Source organism: Cinclus cinclus, chromosome 13, assembly GCF_963662255.1.
Source record: "Cinclus cinclus chromosome 13, bCinCin1.1, whole genome shotgun sequence".
NCBI classification, from domain to species: domain Eukaryota; kingdom Metazoa; phylum Chordata; class Aves; order Passeriformes; family Cinclidae; genus Cinclus; species Cinclus cinclus.
Window position 1 is genome coordinate 16,419,908 of NC_085058.1, and position 15,095 is coordinate 16,435,002.

General features: G+C 41.1%; 1 protein-coding gene across 1 annotated transcript in view; it reads left to right on the forward strand.

Annotated features, from left to right (window-relative positions):
• Window positions 1-9,857, forward strand: part of MCTP2 (multiple C2 and transmembrane domain containing 2) — a 98,963-nt gene extending 89,106 nt beyond the window's left edge. Inside the window, exons 18-21 of the mRNA XM_062501150.1 lie at window positions 1,399-1,508; window positions 3,872-3,981; window positions 6,308-6,405; window positions 8,618-9,857. Coding sequence (XP_062357134.1) covers window positions 1,399-1,508; window positions 3,872-3,981; window positions 6,308-6,405; window positions 8,618-8,686 — 387 coding nt within the window. The 3' untranslated portion in view covers window positions 8,687-9,857. The remainder of the gene's footprint in view (window positions 1-1,398; window positions 1,509-3,871; window positions 3,982-6,307; window positions 6,406-8,617) is intronic.
• Window positions 9,858-15,095: the final 5,238 nt, after the last annotated feature.

A 15,095-nucleotide genomic window follows, 5' to 3' on the forward strand; every position in this document is an offset into this window, starting at 1 on the left:
TGTCTGGAGCTTGATAACTCCATGGTGGTTTTGGCTGGGTTTTTAAACTCAGAAATTGCTGGGGAGAGAAATGGGCAGTAAGTAATTCAAAGTGGTATAAGGGCTGCATTCCCTTGCCTGCCTCTTAGCACCCAAGGATGGGTCACAGGTTATTCCAGCACCCTCTCTAGAGTGGTACCCTGTCTCGGCCCCATACAGACCCTCTCCCAGCATGGTAGTGCCAAAACGTGGGAACAAGAGCCCTCACCTCTGTGGCCCTCTGTGATGTTAAATAGCCTCTGACCCTGTCCTGCATGGAGGAACAATGTGGATGACAACACAGAGGCAGAATTGCAGCAGTGTTGATGCAAAAGCCTCTGGCCCTGCCTCATTCCCACCCACCCTTTCCTCTACATTGACTGGTGTGGGCCGCAGAGAACAAGGATACAAAATGCTCTTTACCATCATCTCCCCTCTCTGGGAACAGATTGGTTAAAACACAGCTTAAAATGTTTTGTTGGTTTGTCTTTTGTTGTTTTATTTTTTTTTCCTAAATTGGACTGATTTTTAAGTGTCTAAATGTGATGCAAAATCAGTGTCCAGGGCTCTACACTTTGTAATAAGTGAATGTTTTGCTGATTTCTTGCTAGAATATCTGCAGCCATGCCAATTTGCATGCCTGTATGTGTGTTAGATTGCTGGCAAAGAAATGCTGAATGCTGATAATTGTATACTGGTTTTCAAGCCTGATTTAAGTAATTTTGATTTTTAATTCATTCTGATCTTCCTCTTTATTTCTGCACATGTGTAGTGATGTCCTGTAGTGTTGTTGCCTAAAATAAGCAGTAAGAAATGAAGTTTAGATGGCCGCTGTAAAGGGAAAATGACATTTTTTTTCTTTTGATCCTTTCCCCCCCCACCCAGTAAATGAATAAATCTTTGTATGCAGAATGCTCAAAAATATTGCATTCACTATCTTGCTGCTAATTTATATACACAAACCAGCATGGCTGTGGGAAGCCTTCAAAGCTCAGAAAAGTGGTATTTAGAAATTCTGCACAAGAATATTTTTGTTCTTGAGGAGCACGGAGCAGCCAGCACTCCACACCAGGAGTGCTCAGCACCTCTTGTGCTTTGGCATCCAATTGTGTGAAATCCTGGTTGAGATCCTGCAGTCAAATTGTGTTAGAAGATGAAGAAACCTCTGCCCATGTGTTGAGGAAAAGGAAGAAAACAGGGTTCTGTACAAATAATGTTAGTTCTATGTGATAAACCCAGGGTATTTGTTCTGTCCTTCCTTCAGTGAAATACTTGAGGTCATGGGTGGATCAGCAGTGCTGGAAACCTTAGTTTCACCGTATGTCTGTGAAACCGTAGCAAATTATTAAAAGATACGGTTTTCTGGTTTCTTTTGATTAGGAATCTGAGAAAAAGGGGCTAATTGAGAGAATCCACATGGTTCAAGAGATCATCATAGCTGTTCAAAGCATCCTGGAAGAAATAGCATCATTTGGAGAGAGGATTAAAAAGTAAGTAATAATTTTTTCTTGCTTAACCATGATTTGAACAGGAGCAGAACCAGGAGGATCAAGGTGGAGTAATTGTCTCGCTCCAAAAATGTGGCAGGATAAGCTGGCCAGTGCCACCACTGCTTCTTCTCTTACAGTCCTTTGTTCCAAAAAACCTTTGTACACCATAGAGAAGAGGTTCTTTACTGATGTGGAGAGCACAGAGAAGGGGAGAAGCAGTGTTCTTTACTGATGTAGCTTTCATGTTTGCCTGATTTTCTGGTCCTGCTTGTTTGTGATGGGGTGGGGAGTCATGGATGCCACAGATACTGCTCGAAGATGTGGGCACAGAGGCATCAGGCATTTCTTTTCAGTCCCATCACAGAAAGTGGGTACTGATGGTCAGTGTAGCCTTTCCCATGCCCTCCCCATCCTGACCTGGCTATGGGTGTTGCCAGTCACTTGTGTCCTTGACCCACACATTGATCTTCTGTCTTTACCATTTTGAGCTGTCTGCTTCCTGTTGGTGCCACGAGTAAGCCCAAAGGGGTTTTTCAGGGTCTCATGTCAAGGGGGGAGGCACAGAGGGTATTCCTGACCTTACAAAGGAGGGAGGTGAAAAGCCTAAAAAAAAAAAAAAATCCCACACACAAACACACACAAACCTTTTATAACTCAGTCTTTATTGGAGCTTAATTGATCCATATTGTTGTCTGTTTTGAACACAAAGTGATGGTTTGTGACCGAGCCTCACTTTAATGAGGAGCTGGGTTCAAGCTAAAAATACAGCAACCCCATGTGCTGTGGTGCCATGCTGGACACCCCAGCTGGGGTGGAAGTGGCCCAAAGATATATTCCAGTCTATGAACAGGGCACTGTTCTGCCCAGCTGCATGGCAGGAAGACTCAAAGCACTTAAACACTGTTAATTCTTGTATTCATTTTGGTAACAATGGTCTTAAAGAACACGTTGGGTATTAATGTGGACGCCCGATGTAATTTCAGAAGAATTCTGTTGTAGCTCGGCAGTGATGTGCCATTAAAAATTGCTATCAAAGTTTTTTTTGTAAGTGACAGACTGAATTGTGCTACAGTTTCCGTCTGTCACTCCAGTTACACAATCATACGGAGTTTTCATAGTTTAACTCAATTGAGCTGTTTTGCTATTTTTTTTGCTTTAGCTTAAGCTACATTGATTGATAATGATGGGTCCTCTCCCACCTATTTTTACTTAATATTTAATATGTCTGTTGAAGCTTAAATGTAATTCTTGAAGCGTCCTATTAATTTTATCTGTCAAGGGAAGTTTGTCTTATTTTATAGCCTGATAAGTGGTCCAGATTCATTCTCTCTTCTTCCTACTCCCATCATCGTGATATGATGAAGTTAGCAGGCAGATTGTGTGAAGCAGAGATGCCCAGATCCATAAATCCACCTGTGGACTAACAGGCATCCTTGTAGTCCAGGTATCTCAACATTTGGTGTAGGGCATAGGGTTATGTCTTACAAGGGCACAGGGGGACAAAGTAATTTCCAAGATGTGTTAGCAGTGGCTTCTCACCTTCAGTCCATTATTGACTTGCAGATGAGAGGTCTGAGTGAAATAAAATCCTTTTTCTCTACAATGTGGCCAAAGTCTGAAATGCTGTGGTAACCGAGCCTTTCCAGAGTGCTCCTCTTGGGAAAAATCTGATGCAGATTGTTGGAATGCAGAAGCTTGGGGTGCTGCTGACTTATTACAGCTTATCCAAGCCAGCCTCCTATACTCAGTGTAGTAAAGAATTGCTGAAAATGTAAAGATATAGGAGAACATGTATATGTATGTAGACAGATTTATATAGAATATTACGACCCCAATGTTATACATAGAAATTACCCAAACTGCTCTTTCACAGTTTGGCATCAGAATTAATCCAATGCAAGTTATTTGTTGGGGGTGACTTTGGCTACCTGCCACACCTGGGTCGTGCACTGGACACACATCTTGTGTGATCTGCACTGTGGGCCAGTGGAGCAGGCTCAGCCCAGTCTCCAGATCAGATAATCTGCTCATGAATAATGGAGAGCTGACTGGAGAGCAGAGATGTGTAACAAGTGCAACACATAGAAGAAGAAACAAAAACAACTCACTTACACACCTAACAACTTCATTGAGCTCCCCAGGCTCCTCTTTCTCTTTCCTTATCATGATATCTGTCTCTCAGATATCTCCCTTAATCCATTATAACATCCAGATGTAGGAATGTGCTTATCCATCTTCCAAAGGGTCTGCAATTTACAGCATATCTGAGCACTGCAAAGAGGTCATTAAATTATTATTGGGTAGCAGAGCAAAAACAGTGTCCAACAGAAATGTTGAGAGGGATTTTGTTTTTTTTCTTACAGCACGTTCAACTGGACGGTGCCTTTCCTCTCTGTCTTGGCCTGCTTGGTTCTGGCAGCAGCAACAGTTATTTTGTATTTTATACCACTGAGGTACATTGTTTTAATCTGGGGTAAGTACTCCACTGTGTCTCATTTGTATGAGATAAATACAATATATGTCTACAGAGTGAAATCAAACAAGCTTTAAATGACCTGTTACACAGACAAACAAGTGCTGTTGCTTAGAGGTGAATAAAGATGCTATGAACTTCTTAAAATTACCATTTCTCCCCCCTGGGTTATCCGATAATTTGCTTTTCTTAAGGTTCTTTATAAGTTTCCAACAGCACCACAAGAAGAGCATTAGCATAGATAAGCTACTTTCAATGTTATTATTCTTCTGCAGGAAAGTAATTAGTTTCCTGGTGCTGGAGCCCTCCAGCTGGGAAACGGTAGGAAGTGGACAAGATTTGTTTGCAGTGCTGGACCATGTAGATTTGGAACCTGGGAGCCTTTTGGGTCTGAGTATCCTGGCAGTCAGGACAGGCTGTGCCCAGTGGGACACACTGAGCATCTCCTTTTGTCATGAGTCAGAAAGTGTTTGTGTGAAGATACATAATGAACTAAAGGAGAAGCTTTTCAAAAGTAAAACCTTCCTGGGGGTGTTATGAAGAAATGTGCAATCATCTTTCACAGAAGGAGATGGCATTCAAGGGCATGGGACTAAGGGTAATGGCATTAAACAGAAAGAGGACAGGTTTAGATCAGGTGTGATTCTTCCCTGTGAGGGTGGTGAGGCTCTGGCACAGGGTTCCCAGAGAATCTGTGGCTGCCCCATCCCTGGAGGTCTCCAAGGCCAGGTTGGACAGTGCTTGGAGCAACCTGGGATAGTGGAAGGTGACCTGCCTGTGGCAGGAGGTTGGATTGAGGTCTTTAGGACATTTTCCAACCCAAACCATTCTATGATTCCATCTGCTGAAGACTTTCTCCATCTCCAAATAGCCTCCTGTCTTATTTAGGGTGTTAACTTTTATCTCAGCCTTCAGGTAGAAGGATGTGGAGATAAATCCTTGCTGACCTGCAGGAGCTCAGCCCTGATGTGGCTCTGAGTTGTAGGGATCCCCTGTCACCCCTGGGGCTGAGCCATCAGCTGCTGTCTTGGATGTAGAAAAGGGAGGGAATGAGAAGGTGGCATTAAAAAAATAGCCATTCTTGGGCAACAGCAACAAAGAAATAAAGGATTAAATCAAACAAAAGAAAGGGCAAAAGGAAGGGAAGAAACTGCTGGGAGTAAAAAGTTCAGTAACAAAATATTGTTGTTCTTGTATGGAAGACATAGTGAGTACATGAAAACTATACATCCATTCAACATCATCTAGAGTGACAGGGCCTTCAAATATGATACATGTTAAACAACTACCCTGTGGCAAGGCCTCAAAAGACCTTATGGTATTTTCTGTTTTTTAAAAATCAGGTACACAGAAAATTGTGTTGTCATTTTGCTACAAGTATACGGCTGAAAAGCTGAATCTCAGATGTGAACCAGGTAAATTTCAGGGAGAGGAGAAGGCTTGAGCAGCTATCGTGTTTGAAATCACTTTCAGGGAAAGCACTGTGAGATTTTGGACAGGGGCATGATGGAATTGAATGCTGTATTATGATCCTCAGAGGCAACCAACATTTGAATTTTTTGCTGTTCTTTAAAATGGGTTAGCTTATTTTCTACACCTAGAAGACCTTGAGAGGCAAGAGAAGACCTTCTGAACTTCACAATAATATAAACATTACACTCCCATGGATCTTCTGTCCACACTAGGGACCACCTCTGCCTGCTGAAGCTTAACTAAGTCCATGGAGATGGACTGCTATTGCTGCAGTTAATAAGCCTAATTATTCACACAAAGATCAAACTAAAGTAAACCTTTTGATAAGGTTTTACAGTGTCCCACAGCATCGTAATATGGGCAGTTTGGCAAATGTGGCTCTGCAAAAAGGGGATAAGTCATGAGGAATGGGGAAGGGCAGCTTTCATTTTCTGAAGAGATGGAAGGAACAAAAGCCTTTTTCCTAATTATTTTCAGAGCCTTCTGGTTTGTCATGTAGGGTAGCAGATTTAACAGCACACTTGGTTTTCAATGTGTGTATTCTCCCTATAGTATCCCCCAGAATGAATTCATGCTGCAGTTGCTTTTCACCACATTGTTGGCAGCACATGATCCTGAAGGTAGAGAAATACCTTAATCAATAATGTCCTCTACTTCCAGGAAGCACTTGTGAGTGATTCCATGTGACAGGGAGCATGTGTGTGGCTTTAAGTCTGAGGCACTGTTTTCACACTAATTTTTACTTGCGAATTCCCTTTTCCTTTTTCACCTTGCCAGAACAAATTTAGAAGGAGGGAGTAGAAAAAGGTCGTATTATTTTGTTTGCCTAATTTTTTTTTTTTTTTTATCCTAGGCATAAATAAATTTACTAAGAAGCTTAGAAATCCCTATGCCATCGACAATAATGAGCTACTAGATTTCCTCTCCAGGGTACCATCTGATGTTCAAAAGGTAAGTAATGAATGGCCAGAGCCTACAGAGGCAAGGAGTGACACTGAGAGCGGCTGGGTGCTCCGTTTGGGAATACAATGCCAAAGACTTTTGAATAACGGCGATAAGGAATCTGGGGAAAATCCACAAAGGAAGGGGGAGAGAGTGTTAGAAGAGAGGGGAGCCAAAATCCTTTGTCAGAAGGATAAAATGATTGCAGAAAAATTATCCTGAAAAGACCTACTTAAAAATGATCTGGAAAATCACTCAGCATGGTTACTGAGCTATGGTTTTCGTCACCTTTCTGCTCCAGTATTTGTACAGAGGGAGGAGAAAAATAGTCTCTTTGATAGAGATAACCATCCAAAAGGATTTGCTGAATTCTCCTTTTTCTCAAGATAGGGGGAGGAATGCGGGGGAATTATTTCTGTGACATTGTGCTTGAGCTCCAGGCCTCCTTTGGACAATGCCCTGCTCATCTTTTTCTTTATAAAGACAACCCTGAAATGTGTTTAAAATACTCTACAGTTGATCAGATCAATCTTCTACCATTATGGAATTATAAGTTTTAATCTAACCAGAATCTGTCCTCCCTCAGTTGCAGTCAAGTCTTGTGTCTTCTCCCATTTCTTTGAAACAACAACATTGTCTTCAGCAATCTCGCCTATCTTCCTGGAAATTATTTGAACTGTAAATCCTTTTGAATGTCAAGAACTGTTTATTTCTCTTAGAGGAGGAAAAATAGTCTTGCTGGGTAATGAAGCCGCACAATATAAAGGATTCTTTCTTTTGTTTTAACTAGCTGGAATCTGTGTCCCCGGGCCCTGATCCTGATGCCCAGGATCCCTCTGACATTGTACCTTTCTCTGTGAATCGTGGCACTTTCTCTGTGAGGTGCTGCTCACTGGGAATGAGGGAATCACAGTCTCACCTGTAGTGACTTTATGCTGTTGGAGACAGAAACAGAATTACTTGCATGGAGTGTTGAGGCATCTGGTAGAGCAGGGCCGGAAAAAGCTTCTGGTGACATTTATCTCCAGAGGCCACCAGACTGGTTGATGGCAGCACTAATAACTGGGAAGATGTCACCATGGACTGGTGGAAAGAAAAAGGCTAAGCAGGAACATTCATAGAGCCATTAAGCTTCAGTGTAGTTTTATTTGTTGTCATTGCTTTTGTAGAGGCCACTGGATTTGCAGTGATGGTTTGCATATGCCCTTTAAGTGTTTATGTTTAAAGATAAGCTGCTTTTCTATTTATGCTTTATTTAACATTTACACTTACCACATTTCCTTGAGTGTTTTCTATCATACTGGGATCCTTTGAGCTCTCCAAGGAAAATGATCACCATTTTCTATGGGAGGAATGATAAAAGTTCCTTGGATGGGACAGACCTTGGAGTTTTCCACTAGTGCTGAAAATAGTGACAGACACACACTTTAGGGACAAGTCATCCATGGAAGCTCCAAAGCCCCTCTGTCTGCTTTGTTTTATGGGCTATCAGTGCATCAGCATTTCACTGGGGTGCTGCAGTGAGTTAGAAATTACCCCTGTCTGTACAGTACCCATTTACAGCCACATGTTGACAAAAGACAGAGGAGGAGTGAAAAAGATGACATGTTCAGCCAAATTTCCCCTATGATTTCAGTGGGAATACTTTTGTCTCCCACAACAGACAATTTGGAGATTACACCGTCCGTCACAGTTTACCACATATGTTTTAATCATTATATTGTGTATGAATTTATTTTGAAAGATGGAGGTAGCTTTGTCCAGGTTCTGTTTGGGAGAATACTTCCCTTTTCTGAAATTATTAAGTATTTCAGGATCTCAGGGTCTGTGTATGGTTTTGACAACTGTGATCTTGCTGTCTGTTGGGATCCACTTGAATTGAGACTCCTGAGAGAAGTTTATTAAACTAATAGGGTAATGCCAGAAAGATAAGAAAAACAACTCCCAAACCAAAACAAACCCAAAAGATTGCTGAAATCAGGTAGAACCCCATGTATCTCATTAGAAAAATCTGCTTTTAATATTTTTGTTTCAAGAAATGATGCATGACTTCTCAAATCCTTCCTGCAATTAATCCCCCATGTTCCTGTGTTTAGAAAATGATTCATTACTTTTGAACCTTCCTTAGTTTCCCTCGGTTTGTCCTGGGGGAGCCATTAACACACGCTGCAGCGAGCTAGAGTTACCTAAGTGCAAGCGTCATGCCTGTTTGTTTTTACAGGTGCAGCACGCTGAATTGAAACCATCCAACAGCTCCAGCCCCATCAGGAAGAAGCGGAGCGCGCTATAGGATGCAGCGGGGTTGGGAATGCAGCACCTCCCTCCCTGCACAGGCGTGCACACACAGCTCCCCTCCCCTCCTTCTCGCTTCAGAACAACACTAGAGTCACTGCCACAGACTTTCTCTTTCTTGGAAGATGTGGTTTTTGATAAGCGCCTATCTTGGGTTTCTTTTCTGGGTTGTCTTTTTGGCACGGAATCCCAAAAAAGAGCAAGGTGAAACGTGAATTAGTTTGTGGGATGGGGAGGAGAATGGGAGAGGATGGTGCAACTACACCTTTTATTTTTCTTTTTTTTCCCCCCCTTTGATTGCAGAGACAAGGCTGGATGTGGCAGCACTCCCTGTGTTATGTAGGAAGAGATAATTCTGCTTAGTGTAGCAGATCAGCTGAGCTGATGTGAGGAGATGCTCTGAACCAGTTTTTAACATATCCAACAGATTTACATTAAGATATGAAAGCTATTCTTTTCTGAGTTAAATCACTGTGCCTAGAAAGGTTTAAGCTCTGAATTAACGAGTCTTTGATACCCATCTTCTGTTCAAGCAGTGTACATTTTAAAAAGTTTTTTATCATAATTAGCAGAAAGAGCTAGGAGCTCCAACAGTATCTCAATATTTCATCCAGCACTTGTGGGTTTTTCTTTTTCCTTTTTTTTCCCTCTTTTTTTTTTTTTTCCTCCTTTTTTTTTTTTTTTCCTTGAAGCCCAGCCTGTGGTTAACTCTTTGTATACTGGAATCATTGGAGATCCATTGCTGGCAATGGATGCATGAAAACCTTATGCCATGAAAGGATTAAGAGAAAAGGCTAACTCGGTGACCTGAAAAGACTCTGTTGGCTTGCCTTTTATAATTCCATCTCATCAGATATTTTCAGCATAGCTGTTGTTTCCCTGTCTAAATCCAGAGGGGTCAACACTACAGATCCAAGAGGGAAAAAAATAACAAAAACACGTTATAGCCTTAAAGAAACAAGTGCTTGTGCAGAAGGAGAGCATGTGCCCAAAGAAGTGGTTGTGCAATAGTGTGCAGGCTTTGGTCCACCACTGATGTCTTCTTGCACTCTTTCCTGGTGGTTCACGAGGAGAGGACCCAAAAGTGAAGTCAAGTGGAAACAACTTGAAGACAGAAAGAAGAAAGGACCCCATTTTGTGTTCGTGGAAAATGTGATTTCTTGCTTGCTTACTGATCTTTTAGCAGTTGTGCATTTGCTTTATGTATTTCAGAAAACCAGCATTAGTCAGGGTGTTTGACTGGGCAAACTAAAATGCAGAATCTTGTGTAAAACATGCTTAATTTTGGTGATACTGCAGCCCTCTCTCCTTTAGTTGCTGTGGGACATTTTGGGAGTGATTTGTCACCACAAGTCATCGGTAGCAGCAGAGCTGGAGTTGTTGCTTATGATTCCCAGGCAGGTATTACCACCTGCATTCCCTGAGGTAGTTGAGAGTACAAAGAAATACAGAAACCTGAGAGATAGGATTATTTTTTGAAAAAAACAAAAAAACAAAAAGGCTTTGAAAGTCATTTAATAAAAGTTAAAATGGTTAAAACCTTGCTTACAGATTGGTGATCCAGAGTTGTGTGTGGTTCCGTAGCACAATTTTATGGGCCTGTTCCAGGAATTTGAAGAAGGAAAACTAACAGCAGACTATCTTCCACTGGGTTATTAGCCAGATTCAGTAGTTTTTCATAAGTTTATTTTTTGAAGTCCCACTGTGCCTTTGAATAAGGACAGGCACATTTTCATATACTTGATTGGCTAAAGAATGTATTTTGCTCTTGCAAAGCTGTGTGTAGCTGCAAATGGAAGGATTGAGGAAAGATTATCCTGGTTTAAAAAGCCACAAAAATGCCTCTTTGTTTGCACGTGTGCTTGTGTACCCATGCATATACAGAGTTGTGTATAAAGAGTACATGTATAATGTATTTATAGGCGAGTGTGTGGGGGAAAATGGGTGAATATACAGATTTAAAAACCTTGAAAATGTTTATGAAAAATGCCAAAGATTCTAAAGCTTATCATCTCGCGTCTGTTCTTCTTCATTTTGTATCTTTCCCGGCATGTCTCTCTGGCTGAGCCAGATCTCTGCATGATTTGATTTACTTCAACTTAATGAAGCTGGTTGGAAAGAGCCTTGTAGAAATTACAAAATCTCCAGTAAATCTCCTTCTTGTACATACAATAGATGTCCACGGAACCCTTTTGTTAAACCAGTTTCTCAATCTTCTCTGTAAACAATGCCTCATTGTCTCGCTTAAAACTATCATCTGGTTTATCATACTGTAATCTTGTCATTTTGTAAGGACCAAAGTCAGGCATATTTAAGCAGGCGTATGGGATCTGATTGTTGATTTGAGTGAAAACATTCAACTGTGGGAAAAACTGTTTATTTATTCAGAAATTCAGATTGATACTTTAGCAGTTTGAGGGGTTTTTCTTTAGGTTTTTCCGTGTGGAACTCATTTCTGTTCAGGAGACAGGGTGATATCTTTTTCTTCTTCTTTTTTTTTTTTTTTTTTTTTTTTTTTTTTGGTGTAGATATGTTGGGTTTCAGAATAATTTGTGTTAATTGTTATGCTGGAGACATACCAAATGAAGGGGTTTGGATGGTCCAGTACCTATATATGTTGTGATGAGCTTTTTGTTTTGATAAATGCTGTTTGAAATACAATAAACGTTTGAGGTTAAGATGCTGCTTTTAATTTGTCTGGATTAGGAGATATGTTTCACATTCTTTTCAAAATGCTGTGCTGTAATATTTAGTGTCTGATTAAGTAAGCAAAGACATCCCTTGGCAGTGCAGTGCAACAGTTCACATTGGAGTTTGCGTGGTGTAAGGAGTGCGAGTACATCTGCTGCAGCAGGAAATGAGGTAAAGCCTCATCTCACCTGTCTACAACTCTTTAGTGGGATTTCCTAGGCTATTCTTAAAGGAATGGGGGGTTATGTGTATGTACTGCACAGTCTGCATACCAAACTCTGTATTCTGATTTGTCATGAGATTCTTAAAGCAAGGCTATCTCTCTATTTCCACGTGCGAAATATCAGTTTTTACATGTTTAATCTATTCAATGGATAGCATAGAAATTAAAAACTTGCATTTTTACTTCAAGGTACTTGTTTCAGGGCATTTGCAGTCTAAAGTCGCTAAGACCAGATGTCATTCAGAAGTTCCATTCTAACTTTGGGTGTTTTGGATTGTGGCATTATGGAGATACAGGAGTGTGAAGCATGTCCCCTAACTGTACAATGTGGAGATAACTGGGTTTGACATGCATGTACAAATGCAATATTTACTCACATTTGCCCAAACATAAGGTGCTGCTGAAGGTTTGGTTTTTTTGGAATATTCACGAACAGGACTGAGGACTTGGCTTCCCTATGGATCACTGTTAGTAAAAGTCAATCACTGAAACACACCTTGTGGGAAGCAAGCAAATAACTGAGTAAAGCACAGCTGGAAACGCCACACACCTTTCATTTTTCTCTGCTTGAAAATCTCTGATTTTCACCTTCAGCCACAGCTCTGCTTCCCCCTCAATCACCTCCTGAGCCACCCAGAAAGCAGAGGAGAGCCCAGGCTTTGTCCTGCAGCCCAGCGATCCCCCTGGAGAGCCCTGCCCAGCAGACCAGCGCCATGGGAAAGGGAAGCTGTTTGTCCCCTAGAAATTAAACTGGCTGCTGTTAATTCCCTGCCTGGAGTAAGAGTACAACAACTCCCTGAACAAGGCTTTCCCACTAGAAAATGGAGACTTACCATTTAATTTCCTGTGATCTATATGGGGCTACATTTTATTTTATATTCTTAATTTGGAGGGCCTGATTCTGCAGGCACTACCACAAGTGGAACTGAAGTTATTTTCTCATCAGATCAGTAGGTTAACACCAGGAAGGAATTTGGCTTCTCTGATTATTTAATTTAAAAATTGACAATATACATTCCAACCAAATCTTAACCTTTAGATTTTCTATCCTTTAACTAAGCTGATGGACTGTTTTGGAAATGTTGGCTTTGGCTTTAGAGACTGTGGCATGTGTTAGTAGTGAATCCTGTTCTGATTTGAATACTGTGTGTTGTTTTATCTGTAAAGCTTCAAGTGTCAAGACCCTGGTACATCTATCCCTGTAAATCTTACAGAGGCTTGGTAAGAATATCTGCTTCTCTGCATCCTAAGAGTTACCAACTCAGAAGGAAGCTGAGATACTCCAAATTATTTTTGGTTTGTTGAAGATAGACTGTTTTAATCATTCTCAAATTTGGGTAAATTGAGCCAGGTGAACTATGATTTTGGGACAGAGTATCTGCTTGAGAGGACTGAGTAATTCAAGGAAAATGTGAGCAAAGGTATATTTATGATTAATGAAAACATTAACCAGCATTAGAAATAGTTGAAGTGAAAAAAAAATGTCTCTTGACATTATAGGATTTTTAATCTACTTTTCTCTGTGATGTTTGAATGAAAACAACACAGCATTTCAAGACAATTTAGAGGGTCACTTTGTTTTGCATCGAAGACATGCTCATCTGACGTAAATCATGAAACTGAACACAGGGAAGCAAGAGATGGCATCCAGGTCTCAGTGTTTGCAACAGCACCAGCACCTGAGCAGGCACGAGTTCAAATTCTCAGTGTGGCTTTAACCTGAGGGCTGGTGATTCTTGTTAAATTTTACATGAATGCACATTACCAGTGGATTCCTGCGTGTTGGGTTGAACACCTGCAAACTCCCCCTTGGCTGAACATGATGGTGTGCCTCTTGCAGGGGAAGAAAGTAAGAGCTGGAAGACTTGCTGGTGTAAAATTTGTGCTGATGTCCTAATGCAACCAGCCTTCTAAACTCTTGAGGACTTCTTGCAGAAGAAAGTCAGTCTCATGGGCTGGGCACATACGTCTGGTTCTGGGTCTTACAGGGCCAAACATGGACAGGTTTAGATGGTCAACAGATTTTGCCTCTCACTCTTAATATTGTCTGTTTGGATGACTCAGCCAGCACATTTAAAGAGTGGCTCTCAGTCCAAGAAGGAAGCATAAGGCCCTGGCCCTCAGTAGTTTGGGGCATAGATGGATGAGTATGGTAGAGAATGCTTCCCCAGGAACCTAGGGGCTGCTTAGCTTGTGGTGGGATAAAACATTAAATGTTGAACTGTCCTCTGCAAACTGAAGGTGATAAAACCTAAGGACCTGGGCCTGCCACTTCCATATGCACAATCAGCCTCGATTCTCCTTCAGTCCCAAAGGATCCAAATGCCTCCAGGACAGCGCAAAGTCAGCTCACCAGTAATACTACCTTCAAAGATGTGGTGAATACTTCAATTTCACACGCAGTACTGATAAGTGAATATTAGGGGGAGTATCTTAGTGACACTTTATTTCTACCCTGGTATTTTTTTTCCAGTGAGATCACATGAAAAGAAACAAACAGAATTATTTCTGTTTCTTGAGCAAATGCTGCTAGTTCTGTCTTAGCTCATGTATGTGGAACATAGGATTTGGCTGGTCTTTGATCTCTCACTCTCATAGGGCAACTGATTTTATGGGCCTGAATCTGTACAACATAACCACATATTTTTCACTTACTCAGTACTGCCACCTCCCAAAGTGAATATCTCTCATCCTCATTTTCAAGAGGAGATGCACAGTGGAAAGAGCATATGTTCCTACAGACAAAAAAAGCCTGTTAGATTCAGTGACTTGTGTGCTAAATTTTGCTTTGATCATGGCTTTCTGCTTTCTCCCTCCATCTTCTGTCTGCCCATGGTCGGCTCATTCCAGAGTGAGTATCTGAAACCACACAGCAACTGCAACCTTAGAGGAAGGGGTGGGAGGGGGGTGAAGTCTCCCTCCAGCTCTGGCCATAGACGACTTTACTGAAAGTCAATGCCATTCCCTTGCATTTATCACTGCCACTCTTGCTCTGCATATTTTTGGTATTCGCCATGCATTGTTAGCAGTGATTGTCATGTAATTAAATCACTGCTCATCACAAGAGCCTATTTTTATGCTGAGATAAGCATCAGAAGTCTGCTGCAGCGTCCCCCAGATCAATAAAGATGTTCCCTGTAGGATTACAAATAGTCTGGGGTTGTACAGGGCACTAGAATTAATTAGGAATGATTTCTCTTTTTCTTTTTTCTTTCAATACATTTTTAATTGTTTATCCATTTTCGATGGGCTTGTTTTTTACTCTACTGTGATGGCCCAGATGCTTCTGCTCAGACCTTTGGAGTAGAATATGATACCAGTTTGGACAATACTATTTGATGTAAGGAGTCACAATTATCATCATCTTTCCATAGCCATGTGTGACTGTTACTTCAAAATATATTTTCGAATGAGGTATTTGCATTTCAGGCTTTGCACTTGAGATTACACTTAAATGGGTTTATTAAATGATTGAACTTTTAGATCCAAACAC